Genomic DNA, 16,428 nt, shown 5'->3' with positions numbered 1-16,428 from the left:
CTATTGTATATTTAAACATCTCCAACACACCACATTCACACTATGCTGCATTTTCCATAATAGAAGCTTCCCTTTGTATTTAATAAGCTTTTTGTTCTTTTATTAATGGTCAGAACCTATATACATATTATTGTATTATTTAAAATCATACATATGATTAAAAAATCATAATATTTTAAATTATTTTCTGCCCCACAAAAATGTCATACATTTGCATGCCTCTGGCAAACTAATTCTGTCTGATTAAGGGGAAACTTCAGTCCATAAAGTGATTCTGCCTATTTATAAAATGCATTGCCTTATTTTTCTAAATTTAAAAAATTGTGTTTATTTTTATTACTTTGATATTTTAGGAATTATTTATTATTTTTTATTAAATTTATTGGGGTTACATTGATTAGTAAAATTACATAGGTCAAGTGTACAATTGTATAATACTTATACATCATCTATATATTGCATTGTGTCTTCACCACCCATAGTCAGTTCTCCTTCCATCACCATATATTTGACCCTCTTATAACAAAATCTTCATTATCTTTTTAAATTTCATATGAGAATACACTTCATATTGTTTGTTTTTTAAATCTATTTTGTTGGTTTCAAAAGAAGCAGACACATTTAGTCACTCCCTATGCTTTGTTATTCTAATGTTACGTGGAAATATGTATGAATTTATTGTATAACTATGCAAAACAAAAGCTATATTAGGGAAATTCAATATTAATTGTTTAGTTTTACAAAATTGTATGATTATGATCTTTTTTAAACTTAAGTTACAGAGAAAAATCAAAGTATGTTGGTGCAACCTTTCAAGGGAAGATGTGCGATAGCCAATATGGAGGAGGTATTGCTCTGGTTGGTATGGTTTAATTTACTTGGCTAAGATGTGTAAGTAGAATGCTATTTAGATCATATGTAATTAAATATTTCCTTATTTTATTATTTCAAAGTATATTAAAATTTGCATAATGAATCTAGAAATCTTTGTCCTTGCTGCTGAGAGAAATGTTTGAACTATAACAAGTCCTCATTGAACTTACCATTTTCCTCTCATGAGTTCAAAATATCCTTTTTAGAAAGTTAAGATAGTGATCTATTTTAGTCTTATAAAATGCTCATGAATTTTCATGTGCTCAATATTTAATCATTAATTGATTTTAATTTCAAGCTTATATTTTGAATGTTTTCTTAATTATGAAGCTAATATATTTATGAAACAGATTAAAATAAAACCTTTGAAACTATCAATTCTTTTAAATTGTTTCATGGGGCACAGGTGAAGAATAATAGAATCAAATGCCCTAATTGGCATTATTTATCTTAGTAGAAAATTTTGGTGTACTTAAAATTGGTATGATTTTGCTCCTCTTTCATAATGCTATGGTTTTTCTGACATATAGAGCTTGACTTTGTGTGTGTGTGTGTGTGTGTGTGTGTGTGTGTGTGTGTGTACAATGTCTGCTGGAATTTGAGGGAGGCAATGCATAATAATCTTAGTTCAGGGAACAAGTTAAATGAAGCTAAGTGAAGATATAAAAAGATGAATCAATCAAATAGAGACACAAATTTCAACTTTAAAATTCATACATCACAGTTTGGAAAATGTGGCTTATATTTATTTATAAGAAAGTCATTGCCTAGTCTGAAAAGCTGGAATTTGGCTGATTTACCCAGTCAGCTACAATATGGAAAAATCATAAGACTCTCACATGAAGCAGGATTAACAAAAAGAAAAGCAGAACTCGTTCTCTCTAAATCCAGGCTAGCTACTAAGAAGAAGTAAATGCCATCATTTACTGAAAAGTATGTGGCTCATGGTAAAGGGCAGTGGTCTCTGTAGAGAGAGGAGTGAACAGAGAAGAGCGTCCTAATCTTCTTTCTTATTCTCCACATTTCATTGGGATAATCGTTGCCTGACCTTTCACTGGAAAAATCAGCAGCTGTCGATATGCCCAGTAGTGAGATGTTGAAGTCAACAGTTGAAGCTCTGCATTCTGATATTAAACACGCACCACTCTTCCTACATAGTCCCCAATTGGTGCCTTTATTATATTAATCAGGACATCATATTTCTACTCTCTTTCTGGAGTCTTTTATGATCATTGGTATAGTCTGTCTTTTCACCACCAACACATTGTCTTAATAACTATAGTTTTATAATAAATCATCAAAAATGGTAGTATAAATCCTATTTCTATTTCTTCAGACTGATTTAGGTATTCTAAGTATTCTGCATTACCATTTTAAAATCAGCTTGTCAACTTCAACAAAAATTGCTTGGATTTTGATTGGTTTTGAATTTCATCTTTAGGCCAATTTGAAAGACATTGAAGTCTTAACAATACTGAGTCCTCCTATCCCTGAAATGGTTTACGTGTGGTATATTCACATATTGTTAGCAATGAAAAAAAAAAATTACAGTCAACATTGATGGATCTCAAAAACTGTATGTTGACCAAAAAGAGGTTATAAGAGTGGGCCTCTAACACAATAGGATGGGTGTCCTTATGAAAAGAGGAAAAGACAACAGAGATATCTATCTGTGCATACACTGAAGAAGGCTATGTGAGGACACTGAAAAGGCAGCCTTCTACAAGCCAGGAAGAGAAAACTCACCAGATACCTACCCTGCTGTCACCTTGACCTTGCACTTCTTTTTTTAAATTAAAGTTTACTGGGTGACAATTGTTAGTAAAGTTACATAGGTTTCAGGTATACAGGTCTATAATATATCCTCTATATATCACATTGTGTGTTCACCACCCAGAGTCGTTCTTTCCATCACTATATATTTGGCTCCCTTTACCCTCATCTATCCCCTCCTTCCCTCATACTCTCTGTTAACCACTAAACTATTGTCTGTGTCTATGAGTTTTTGTTTCTTCATTGCACTGATGTGTGGTATATCAAACTGAAAACAACAAAAGAACAAGACCAACAAATGAAGATCTTGCACTTTTAATCTCCAGAACTGTGAGATGTCATCTCAAATACAAAATCATATCTTTGATCCTATCATACAATGAAAGGAAAGACTAGAATATATGCACACAAGTAAGAAGATCGAGAATAAAGGAACAATTGCACAGGGGAGTGCTGATGACTGTTTTTATAAAAATAACTAAAGTGAAACTTTGGATGTTGTTATTTCCATCTTACTGAGTTATAATAGGTAACAGGGAACAGGGGAGACAGAGAAACAATTATAAAGCTACATTGATTGAATGGTTGCCAGGACTTTTCTACAATATCCTGGAAACAAGAAAATCTAAAATAATTACTCTAATAACATAATGTCTTATCATTTATTATATTATGTATGATATCTTATTATTTACATTATTGAAATTTATCAGAATCCTTCATTTTCTATTCCACAGAATCCAACATTCTTTCCTCCCTTTCCCCTCCCACTCTCCCCCATCTTCTCCCTTCCCTCCTTTCTCCTCCTCTTCCTCCTCTTCCACCTCCTCTTTGTCTTCTTATTCTTCTTTTCCTCTCCCTTATTCTCTCTGAAAATGGATGGTACTTTCAACTGTGGTAATTTGAGAAAGGGACATTTTATCAATGTGCATGACAGAAGTAGGGACTTTTCAGTATCTCAGGGCTAGTAATAAAGATATTTAATTTGTCACCCAGGCTTGAAGGAAAGGACATTCTATTAGGGTCACAGACAGAAGGAAGAGACCTCCACTCAAGGGTTCAGGCTATCATAGATGCCCTGGTAATAAATACCTTGCACTTTTCTCACCCTCTCCTCCCCATTAGACCCAATCAAAGTAAAGCAGAGGGCACAGGAACCCTTTGACATAGTCCATTTGTCGTCCTGGGCTAGAGAGCAGAGTAGAAAATGATGGAACGTTGATTTGGAGAAGCAAACAGAAGATAAAGATACCAAAATATATTCCTACAAACCTATCTTAAAGTATACTCATTAAAATGTTATTATATATATTTGAGGAGGTACTGTGATTTGTGGATTTTTCTTAAACTGCATATGTTAGTATGGTCAAAATGTGCTATAATAAGCATCTTACTTTTACAAAAAGAAAATGATAAAGGCATTTTAATTTTGAAAATAAAGTTTAAACAACTGTGGAAAGTTGGCATTCTAATGATCAGTCGTTATTACCAAAATATAAATTAATTCAATGAGTTAATTTGTGATTTTTTTTTTAAAAAAGAAGAATGGAACATTTATATAAAATATCATTTTTAAATAATCAACTTATAATTGAACACAACCTGTTAATAATTTAATACTATATATGTGTATCTTTAAAAATTTTATTTTGTGAGAACAAATATGGCTATAATTACTGTTTTGTATAACTAAGTTATTGGGGAAATTTTTTTTCTTTTTCTGATGCCACCAAGTGCACCATACATACATTTAGATTTTGGTAAAATTTCAGATTTCAATGTTCATATATTTCTTATATTGATAATAACATATTAGGCCAACATGGATGGCAGTTCTATGGCTAATATATTAGAAGCCTCTGTTCCATTTTATTTCGTGATGATTTTTAATAATTACATTATTCTCTCAGTAGGTGAGTTATCTTCTAAACAGTGAATATGTACATGTAATTTTTTTCCCCAGCATCCCAGAACCATAAGTCTGGAATCACTTGCAGTTATTATAGCTCAATTACTGAGCCTTAGTATGGGAATAACTTATGATGATATTAACAAATGCCAGTGCCCATCGTCTGTCTGCATAATGAATCCAGAAGCAATGTAAGATGCTTTACTTTTATATGCTTTACATATACAGTTTATATATGTTTGGTATATTTAAAGAAAGTTTAAACTGTGAAAATAATTAATAATGATCGAATATAATCTGTGACCAATGATGCCCAGGTCAAAATATATTATCCAATTTCCATGCTGCATATCTATCTCAATATCTCCTAATCTAAGACCATACTTGCTTTGTCATATGTGATCTAACCTTACATTAATCAGTATGTGTACTTGCATGATTCTATAACTTAAGGCCTTATTAGATAAGCGAAATACAGGCTTCTGATCATTATACAAGAATGATTTATTAGTACGGCCTTGTCTGCATGAATCTCCTTCATTCTGCCCTGGCTCAGTCTGAGGTCTTGCCATCTATTGATTTCATAGATGCTGTTTTTCAGCTTTCTCTTTGTCATTAGGGAAGGTCTTTTGCAGTATCCTTATCATGCCTTAAAGACATAGTGAATTTGTTTGCTATTATTATCATCATTATTCTTATAGAATAAAGACTAGTCAGTTATTTAGAAAAAACTATCTTTCTTTTCCTTTTTTTTTAAATTGAAATGCCTCACTTTTTATTTTTTATGTTTCAAATACCACTGACATTCAATATTATTTTATATGAGTTTCAGGTGTACAACATAGTGATTAGACATTTATATAATTTTAAAGTTTATTGAGACTTATTTAATAATATAATTTTTAAATCTCTCTTGTTTTCCATTTTTTCTTGATTGTCTCCATGCTGTACATACTTCATAGTAAAAGTATGTGTTGAGGTGTTATTATTCTGTTTTTAGTTAGTTATTCAGATGCCTCTAATAATTTCTTTAAAATTATATTTGAAGACAGATTTTATTAATTTTATTTCTAATAGTATTGCTTCTTCTAAAAATTCAGAATATGGGAGATGTGTTTTGCTTGTGGATTAAGAAAAGATGCTCCATTCTATTATTCTCTATCTCATTGTAATGAGAACATTGTATTCTATGGTCAATGCTTTGCAATGTTATAGTGAGGAAATACGTGTTTGAAATGTGACTAAAACAGCAATATTCTGACTGAGACCTGTATTTATTGAGACAGAATTTTACTTATATTTGGCTGGGAATTACAGAAAACCGAAAGTAATAATGGCTTAAAACAAAGAAAAGTTTCTTTTCACTTTGGAAAACTAGCATTATATTACTTGTTTGGCATTTCACAGTATAATTTCACATTGATTTCTACAAGTGGCTTCCATTCTCAAGATCACGTCATAGCTCATAATGGAAGCTTTAACTACAAGAATTAACCAAATTTATAGTTATCAGTAGATAAAGGGGGACATAAAAGCATAGCTCTCAACATTATTTCCTAGAACTTAAATTGATGGCTTCATTTTAAGCCAATTATCTAACCTATATATATGCCCATTCCTAACTTTACAAAAAGCTAAAAAAAAAAAAAAATGTAGTCAGTATACAAGGAAGTTATGTATTGAACTGAAAATCAGAGACTCTATTATCAAGAAAAGATGAGAGAAAGGGAAATGGGAATAGCCAGCAAATCTATGCAAAGATTCACACTGCAAATAAATTCTCCAATTGGATATAATTATGATTAATATTTTCTTTTTAATGGTAACATTAATTTCATTACCAGAAAGTATATCCTCTATGGGCCAGTTCCACAGAGCAACGATATCTTGCATTGCCTGGTTCTCTGTAATATTAAAGTTCTACACATTTTCCCCTTTTGGTTTTTGGCATTGAGATAGAAATCATTTAAATTGCTGGCAGTGTAGTAATAAATCCATTAGATATGGTTACTATAACTGAAGGGTATGTTCAACCAGGATGTGACAACAACAAAAATACCAAAATTGGTAGTTTATTCAAAACTCCTTAATTTGTTCATAGTCCTCATATGAATAACACTTTTTCTGTAATAATCTGAGTGAGTAGGATTTAAGTCTATGGATTTAAAATATAATAACTTCACATTAGCTATATCTGCCATCAAATTATAGACCTTCATCATTATAATTTTTACCTATTCAGACTAACACTATTCAGAATAATACTATTCAGAATAATAAAAATTATAATGAAGCAGCAACCAAAGAATCTACTATATAAGAGATAGTTTTAACTATGCATTCATTCCTTTTTAAAAAACAGTCATTGAACTCTTAACTCTGTGTTAGTGAACAAAACAGTCAGAATACCTTTTCTCCTAGAGCTAAAAAACTAGTAGGACAAGATGTTCAGTCAACCTATCAATAAATAATATTCCAGTTACTGATAAATATTTTGAAGAAAAATAAATGTCACTAAGGGAATAAAGAATAGTAAGGGTAGTAGTACGCTAAATTTGTGCTTTAAAATGTTCTCTCTGTTTGTGTAAACACTGAGTAAAGAATTGGATATTGGACTCTGGAGTTTAGGTGATAAGTTTGAGTTAGAAAAACCAATATCTGAGCTGTCAGGTATTGGTGTTATTAAAACCTATAATGGAATAAGATTACCTGTGAGTAAATATAAAAAAGGGAAAAGCCTAATCTCTTTTATCAGTACAAGGGCATTATAATATTTAGAAGCCATGAACGGAAAAGAAAACAACAAATAAAACAGAGATGGACCACTCTGTGAGGTAGGCGCTACAAGAGAAATCAATGTCACAAATAATTGTACTATAAGAATCAATACAATTTTATTGATTATTTATTCCTATTGAAAATATTTAAATGCTTGCACTGTTGACTTATGCACAGATAGTGAAAGTTTGACATTAACTAAATTGAGCCTTTTGTCTGTTGTAGAATGCTATTAAATAGTTTTATTCCAAGGCTAGTAGTTTATAGAAGCAAGGTTTACATAAAAATTTGATGTTTGATGTGTTTTTAGTCATTCCAGTGGTGTGAAGATCTTTAGTAACTGCAGTATGGAAGATTTTGCACGTTTTATTTCAAAGCCACAATCCCAATGTCTTCAAAACCAGCCACGTTTAGATCCATCATATAAAGCTGCAGTTTGTGGTAATGGAAAAGTGGAACAAGGAGAACAATGTGACTGTGGGACTCAGGAGGTTGGTACTCATTGGGAAGCATATAAATTAATAAAATTATTAATTTTTGTAGTGGTACCCTGCCATTTTCCATCATTTATCAAACTCACTTCTTTACAATGAATTTAAGAAGACATATAGGGATTATAATAAACTAGTGAGTGCATTTATATACTGGTATACAGATTCAGTGGTTTGTATATTATCCATACAAGTGATTTTCAAAGTTATTAATCCTATAGCTAAATTGACCTAAGTTTAAACTTGTCCTTGTGAGTCTTCCCTATTATTTCTTGTTAACCTAAAATCCTCTGCCATTCAAAAAGATAGATATAAACTTTTATAGTTGATTAAGAAAACATAAGAGGCACATTTCTGGCTTTGAGTAGTTTAATCCAGGTCAATATTTAAGTAAAAAAGATTTGGAAATACATAATCCATAAAAGCCAGCTTTTGAACCCACAGAAACTTAGAAAAAGCTGCTGGATCAGAGGGAGGTGGGAAGAGTAGAGAAAAAGGAATGCAACGAGGGAGCGAGAGATTGTGAGACTCAGAGTGAGTGGTATGGACCTGAGAGAATCAAGATGACATGAATGGAGTTCAGCGTTCCCTGTAGCAGTAGCTAAGGTCATTCTTGTGTTCCCTCCCCAACATGAAAAGTGTGTATTTTTATACATAGTTGGGTGATGTGCTTTTATTATAAGAAATTATTACCCAGCACCCACATGTTTTTGTTTGTTTGGGTCTGAATGGAAACACCTTGAAAATTTCTAATAAAAATTGATGGTAGTGTATCTTAGCTCTAGCAAATATCATATAATTGAGTCCCAAATCACTGTTATATAACTTAACCCTCTGGAATGCCATATAGACAGCAATAGCAATGACATAGATTAGGCAGAATAGTGCTGGAAAATACTGCAAATTTCGTGTGCCCTAGTGAGTGCATGCATGCTATAACTCATATTAAGACTATGGAAATTTTTGATTGATTTTTGTGTAGCTTATTGAAATTTTTGGCCCAATCAACCCTGTTTCAAATCCCTGGGAATTTAAAAAGTGTATGTGTGTGTGTGTGCACATATGCATGAATTCATCATGTTTCCAGCCTTCTCCTTTCTTATCTGTTGCTTTTATTAAGCCTAATAATAGAATTTTAAAAAACAGAACCAATGGCCATAAATGAATTATAACATAAAACAAGGAATCATAAAATATGGATGAGTGATATAAAGGTGATAATTTCAATCATGTTAAGAAACATCATTTTCTAGCTCTTCATCTTTAGAGAATTAAAAGTAAAGTAAACTTTGAATAACTCGTAAAGTTACAGACTTATTAAAATACAGTAGACTCATCAAGGATGAGTAAGAACTGAGTAATTACTATAATGAGTAATTACTATAATGAAATTGTTAGATCTTAACTTTTATTTCATGTCTTATATTTAACTATCTCTGTCTACAAGAGCCAGAGCTCTTGATGTCAGCTTGGGTGGACTCCAGGACTTCAGATAATCCTACTACCAATGTAGTCAAATCTACTGTAGGGATATAAAAAATGTAGTCTAGCACATTGTAGGTAACTAATAAATTCCTGTTAAATACATGAATGAATACGTTGGTTTATTTTTTTCTGTTTGCTAACATATAAGTTAAGCATCTATCTATAGGATAGACAACATAGATGATATAGATATAGATATAGATATAGATATAGATATAGATATAGATATAGATATAGATATAGATATAGATACACATATATATACACACTGTTTTCTATTTTGTTATCATTAAAATACATATCCAACATAAATAAAAGTTAAAAGATACCTTAAGAGCATGCGATTTGCCTTTCAGCAGTGTGATGCTCAGCAAAACAAATGCTGTGAGGCTGCCTCATGTACACTAAAAGCCGGTTACAATTGTGATGATGGACAATGCTGTGAAAATTGTCAGGTAAGAGTATTCTTAAAATTTTCATATTACCTACATAAGTAAAGTTATTCTTTAACATATTTATGTATTCACATTCGCTCTATTCAATGTCATTTACCTCACCCCATCAGTATAAGGCAAAAGGACAAGATTGCAGGGTTTCCGTCAATGAATGTGATCTCCCTGAATATTGCAATGGATCATCTGCATCATGTCAAGATGACTTTTTTGTTCTTAATGGTTATCCATGTAGCATGAATCAATGGCTCTGTCTGGATGGAATATGTGTAAGTGGAACAAAACAATGTACGGACACATTTGGTGAAGGTATTTATTCTAATTTGATTTCCTATATATGCATTTTTCTGAAAACCGAAAACAAATAGATGTTGATATGTAATTGTGATTTTTTTTAAATAATGCAAATTTCAAGGATTACAGAAAGAGGAATACTTTAAGGGAAAAAAAATCATACAAATTCTCTGAGATTAAAATTCTAAATTATTTCCACAAAATAATAAAGGGAAAGATTCAAAGTCTACAGGATGTGCATTTAAGAAGGAAGAAGGCAGACCGAACACAAGTTGCACTTCCTTCTCTCACTCCATAGCCACAGTTTTTTTAGTAAATATAGAATAAATACATATGCCTATGGACATGAAAAAGATCATAAATATAAGTTGGTATATGAATACAATTTAAACTACACATACAGACACACAGTAATAGATGCACACATTCATACCAGGAAACTACAACGATAACTCATGAAAAATCCTAGAGGATTCCTGAAAAATCCAGGAATGAGGAAATGATTGAAAAATGTTGTTCACTGTGGTTGAAAACCATAAGGAAAACCATAATACAAAATATATATGGAATAATTTGCTGAAGAAGATGGAAACAGCAGCAATTGCAACAGTATTTCATGTCTATATCAGAGGAATCAAAAGCAATTGACAGAGGAAATCTTTAGGAAATTTATAGAAACAGCCAGATGGATCAAACCATCATTCAACTGGAACAAGTAGCAATGCGTACTCTAATTTCTGTGTAAAAAGGAGTTGCGAAGTAATTATCAACTCTCAAAATGAACATACAATCAGAATGAATATTGACTTGAAGACAAGCAATACAAAAACACAAGGAAAGAAACTTACAGAATGAAAAAGTGTTCTCCTGAGATAGCAGGTGACTTGTAATCACTGTGAGGAAATTTTTAAAAGATAGATAAATGAATCTATCTATCTATCTATCTATCTATCTATCTATCTATCTATCTATCTATCTATCTATCTATCTGTCTATCTATCTATAGAGAGGGTTGGAAGAAGACCATGAACTGAAAGGTATACTGGTTAAAGTTGAAAAATAAATGAACACATTGGTTAAATAACTAAAAAGGTAGAACTTCTGTTTAAGCTGACAGATCGAATTGAGAAATTCATCCCTATGTTAAAAATACATCAAAAAAAAAAAAAAAAAAAAAAGAAAGAAAGGAAAAAAGGGGGGGTATGTGGTAAGTATACTAAAGCATTTGAACTCAGATAATTTGCTTTCCAAATTCATCTCTGTGGAATTGGTTGTGAATGATATCCCATATAAAGGAGACTAAGAGATTAAACCAGGAGAAAGAAGAATTAAGCAAGAAGAATGATAATCACAGAAATTAGTAAAAGTCATTGCTGATTAATATACGTATCTTCTAAAATATAAAAGATAAGTATATATATACATTTTTAAAAGATAAAAAGTAGTATGAAATTAAGCTATTAATATGTTAAAAATATGTTAACCTCTAGAACAAAAATCATAAAAGTTTCACCAGAAATCAAATACCAAACAAAATTTATCATCCCAATAAAATGCAGCACAGAAAGAAATTAAAAATTGGAATAAGTCAAATATTTGTTTATAATCTAAGATAACTATAAGAAGAACAATAAAATAATGTGAAACTAAAAGCTAATAAAAATGGATAAAACAAAAGCAATAACAATATTTGATTAACCCTTAAGAAAGAGTAAAACAGAATATACGATAGGAAAACAAATACTAAGATAGTTTATTTACATATAAATATTTAGCAATCACATCAAATGTAAAGCCTGTATTAAATATTAAATTTAAGGAAAGGGTGTATCAAGTAGTGACAGATCCAACTATAAGAAAATTACTAGAAAAATCAAGATACACTTCATTGATGATATTTTTAAAGGCATTAGAGTACAGTGAAACCAAAGACAGGCTAATGTTTTAAAGTCCCACAGGGAGAAACTTTGCTTATCTTAGGGGACAACTGTCAGCCATTTACGTCCCTGGGAACATTTTCAAATTCTGAAAATAGAGATATTCTACTAGAAAACAAAGATAAAATAAAAAACTTTTAGCAGTTGCAATTGAAGGGGGGGCTGTCAAAACCGTAGACCATTTTATCCAATGAGGCATTCCAGAGCTCTGAAATTGCTCAGGAACTTGGTCAATTAGGTGAAAAATATTAAAAAGGGATTATAAATTTCCCTGAAGATGATAAAAGACCAAATGGTGAAGGAATCCTACCGAGAAAATCTTAACTTCCTAAAAGCTTTTGCTACATTTTGAAATGCCTGTGTTAGTACCAGGTCTGACAATTAAGTTCACGAACTCATCCTAGAAAAAGTGCTACATACTTCATTGCTGAATATCACTAAGGCCACCTTGGGAAGCTATGCACTGAAGCCAGCACCTAGCCCACTCTTCAAAGCAATTTTGGAACTCTTTTTTTCTGGAAACGCCATCAGAGCTGTTGTCGTATTTCCCGTGATGTCCTGAATGTCATCAAAATGTCTTCCTTTCAATATTTCCTTTATCTTTGGGTAAAGAAAGAAGTCATTGGGGGCCAGATCAGGTGAGTAGGGAGGGTGTTCCAATAGTTATTTGTTTACTGGCTAAAATCTCCCCCATAGATAGTGCCGTGTGAGCTGGTGCATTGTGGTGATGCAAGAGCTCCTTTAGGACCATTTTTGCACACACCTTTCTCACGCCAAGATTTTCAGTTAAGATTTTCCTAACTCTTTCTCTATCAATGTTTATTTTGTCTGCTATGCTTCTCACAGTCAGCCAATGATTTTGACACACGATTCAATGAATTTTTGCAATGTTTTCGTAAGTTCTGCTTGTTGCAGGCTGCCCGGACCTCTCTTCATCAGTGACACATTCTCTCCCCTCAGAAAAATGTTTAATCCATTGGTACACTGCAGTTTTCTTCATGACATTATCGCCATAAACTTGAATTAACATGTCCCTGATTTCACTTCCACTCTTGCCAAATTTAACAAGAAATTTAATGTTTCTTCACTGCTCTAATTCAAGCTCAGACATTCTCGCGATGGCACAGAAAAACATGCAACAATAATGAATGCCACTCAGCAAGACACCACCATATGTCAACACTAACACAGCTGTGAGACACTGACACACCAAGGTTATGAAACCTTACCGAACTGTTTGTACAGTGCTGCCAGTGTGAGCGCACAGTGGCAAGTTTGCGAAATTAAATGTCAGACTTCATAGACTAGGAAAGCTGTTCTGAGATTCCCTGGCTGACTATCAGTGAAGAAAAGGTAAAGGCTTGCAAGTCTCTCTATCAGTAGCTTGCAAGGGCCACACCCAAGATAATGAGAAAAATACAGAATAAAACTGAACTGCAGCCCTGGCTTAATTGCCTGATTGGATTTGTGTCATCACTGCCTCACACAATCTGCCTAGCTCAGGAAAGGGAGTTTTTAAAACGATAAGATAATGAATAGACAGAAACAATATTTAAGAAGGTAAAAAACAATAATTTTCAAAAGAGGTCAACTCTCAAATTCAAGATGCTCTAAAAATCTTAAGGATAAAGGGAGTCAAATATATAGTGATGGAAGATTTTACTTTGGGTGGTAAACACAATTTAATACATAGATGATGTACTATAGAATTGTACACTTAAAGCCTATATCATTTTCCTAACCAATGTCTCCCCAATAAATTTAATAAAAATTAAAAACACATAAAGACATCACAGCAAAACTGCCAGAAAATAGAGAACAAAAGCACAGGAGACACAATATCTTTAAAAGAGCAGGAATGAGTTAGACTTCTCATTTCTCAACAATTATAGATGCCAGAAGACAAAGTAAAGTTATCTCTTAAAGGCTAAAAGAAAGTAAGTGCTCATCTAGAAATCTCTAATGAGCAAAAATACCCTTCAAGTCTTTTCAACAAAAGTGCTTGAACAACTGTATATTCACATGCAAAAGAATGAGTTTAAACCCCTACTTCATACCAAACATAAGAATTAACTTAAAATGTATCATAGACATATATGTAAAGCAAAACCCATAAAACTTTTAAAGGAAAAAAGAATTCACCTAAAGGTGGGCAAATTGTGCAAGCAGGGGAGGAGGGAAGGGAGAAGTGAGGAGATGGAGCTGCGCGGGCGCAGGACGAAGACCTAGCTCAGTGCTTCGAGCTCGCTGCATCCCAGAACTACCGCAGCTGAGGGAGAGGGAAGAACTCGGACTGCTAGGGCTCCGCTTATGGCCCACAGGGCTGAGGGGACAGCATATAACACGGCTGAACCCAACGTTCACGGCAGAGACCTCTGAGCAAAGACCGAGGGAAGAAGGCTGAAAATGGTGGTTTAAGCCCTCACTACCGAGCAGAGAATGGACGCCTTAGGCACTGAGACTAACCACCTCCTCTCAACCCTCCCAGAGCTCGACCTGCTCCCACCTGCCCTGTGATAGAAACAGAACAGTAGCAATGTCAGATCAAAAGAACAGAATATTTGCAGTTCTGAGAACTGTGGTCCACAGACACAGATTCACAGCCCAACTAGTCCTGGCAAAGAGGACGGAATTGTGGAAGCAAACTGGCTGTGGTGGTGGTCCCTACAATTGCTCTGGGCTAATTCTCACAACTCACCCCACTCCTGTCCTTACCTATGTGGGCGGATCCCTGCAGGAGTAAACAGAACTGCTGAAAAACACCAGCTCTGAATCTGGTGCAGGAAGAGATTTGGAACTTTAAAAGTTCTCTGCATCCCCACAGGGATGCGGTACCCTATGACACAGGAAAACTGTTAACAGAGGAGAAGTCCGCCTTCCAGGGAATACCCCATTGTGTGAGAAGCTGGAAGAGTGCAGAGAAAACAAAACATAACACTACAGTGTGAGAGAGAAAAACATGGCTACAGCCGGAGAGAAAATAAAACACTCTACAAACACATACTGGGAAACGAAAGAAAGACCTCTTCCTATCAACCTCTTGCAGAACCCAGTCCTGTAGATGTCTCTGAAGAGAAATAATAGATCATTAATTGCCATGAATAACCAAGGCAACAAGACAGCTCAGAAAGAAAGTGAAAAGTCTCCAGAAAATCAACTTAAAGATATGGAAATGACAGAGAATTCAAGATTGCAGTTCTGAAAAAACTCAATGAGATTCAAGAAAACAGAGAAAGGCAGTATAATGAACTCAGAAACACAATCAAAGAACAACATGAACATTTTACAAAAGATATTGAAATTTAAAAAAAGAACCAAATAGAATTTCTGGAGATTAAGAACTTTATAGAAGAAATTAATGAAATAGCTAGCTTAGGTAGTAGAGTTGACCAGATGGAGTAAAGAATCAGTGACATCGAAGATAGAAACCTGGAAATGACATGGATGGAAGAAGAAAGAGACTTGAGACTTAAAATAAATGAAAGAATTCTACAAAAATTTTCTGATTCCATCAGAAAGAGCAATAAAAGAATAATAGTCATACCAAACTGAGAAGAAAGAGAGAAGGGAGCAGAGAGTATATTCAAACAAATAGTCGATGAGAACTCCCCAAACTTGTGGAAAGAACTGGATCCTCGAATCCAAGAAGCAAATAGAACCCCTAATTACCTCAACCCCAACAGGCCTTCCCCAAGACACATTGTATTGAAGCTGTCAAAAATCAATGACAAAGAAAGAATCCTCATGGCAGCCAGGGAAAAGAAGACAGTAACCTACAAAGGAAAGCCCATTAGATTATCATCAGATTTCTCAGCAGAAACTCTACAAGCCAGGAGGGAGTGGAATCAAATATTCAAACTATTGAAAGAGAGAAATTATGAGCCAAGAATAATATACCCAGCAAAGATATCCTCTAGATATGAAGAAGGAATAAAGACCTTTCCAGACATACAGAAACTGAGGGAATTTTCTAATACATGACTTGCACTACAAGAAATACTAAAGGAGGCTATGCGACCACCATCAACAGGGACAATTTGTGGCAACCAAAACATAAAAGGGGGGAGAGTGAAGGCCTGAACCGGAATATGGGAATGGAGAAAGTAGGCATGCTGAAGAAAATGGAATACTCTAAATATCAAACTTTCTTTTACATAAACTTAAGGGTAGCCACTCAAAAAAAATCCAGAACTGAAATATATACTGTAACAAAAGAAGATACAAAGAAAAACATCATAGAATACCACCACACAGAAATAATAGAAAACAACAAAACGGCAAGGAAACAATGGAGACACAGTCTTACCAGAAAACTAAAGATAGAATGACAGGAAATCCTCACATATCAATAATCACCCTAAATGTAAATACACTGAATTCACCAATAAAAAGGCACAAAGCAGCAGATTGGATCAAAAAACTAAATCCAACCATAT

At 33.4% G+C, this 16,428-nt stretch overlaps 1 protein-coding gene across 1 annotated transcript in view; it reads left to right on the top strand.

Moving 5' to 3' along the window:
* ADAM2 (ADAM metallopeptidase domain 2) overlaps positions 1–16,428 on the top strand; it is a 100,994-nt gene that overhangs the window by 48,399 nt on the left and 36,167 nt on the right. Inside the window, exons 10-14 of the mRNA XM_019742046.3 lie at positions 777–858; positions 4,610–4,746; positions 7,644–7,824; positions 9,666–9,764; positions 9,875–10,070. Coding sequence (XP_019597605.3) covers positions 777–858; positions 4,610–4,746; positions 7,644–7,824; positions 9,666–9,764; positions 9,875–10,070 — 695 coding nt within the window. The remainder of the gene's footprint in view (positions 1–776; positions 859–4,609; positions 4,747–7,643; positions 7,825–9,665; positions 9,765–9,874; positions 10,071–16,428) is intronic.

The sequence above is a fragment of the Rhinolophus sinicus genome, chromosome 16 (genome assembly GCF_057876585.1).
Source record: "Rhinolophus sinicus isolate RSI-liver-muscle chromosome 16, RSI-T2T, whole genome shotgun sequence".
Lineage (NCBI taxonomy): Eukaryota > Metazoa > Chordata > Mammalia > Chiroptera > Rhinolophidae > Rhinolophus > Rhinolophus sinicus.
The sequence above is the reverse complement of the archived record's forward strand: the minus strand, read 5'-3'. Positions and strand labels throughout refer to the sequence as shown.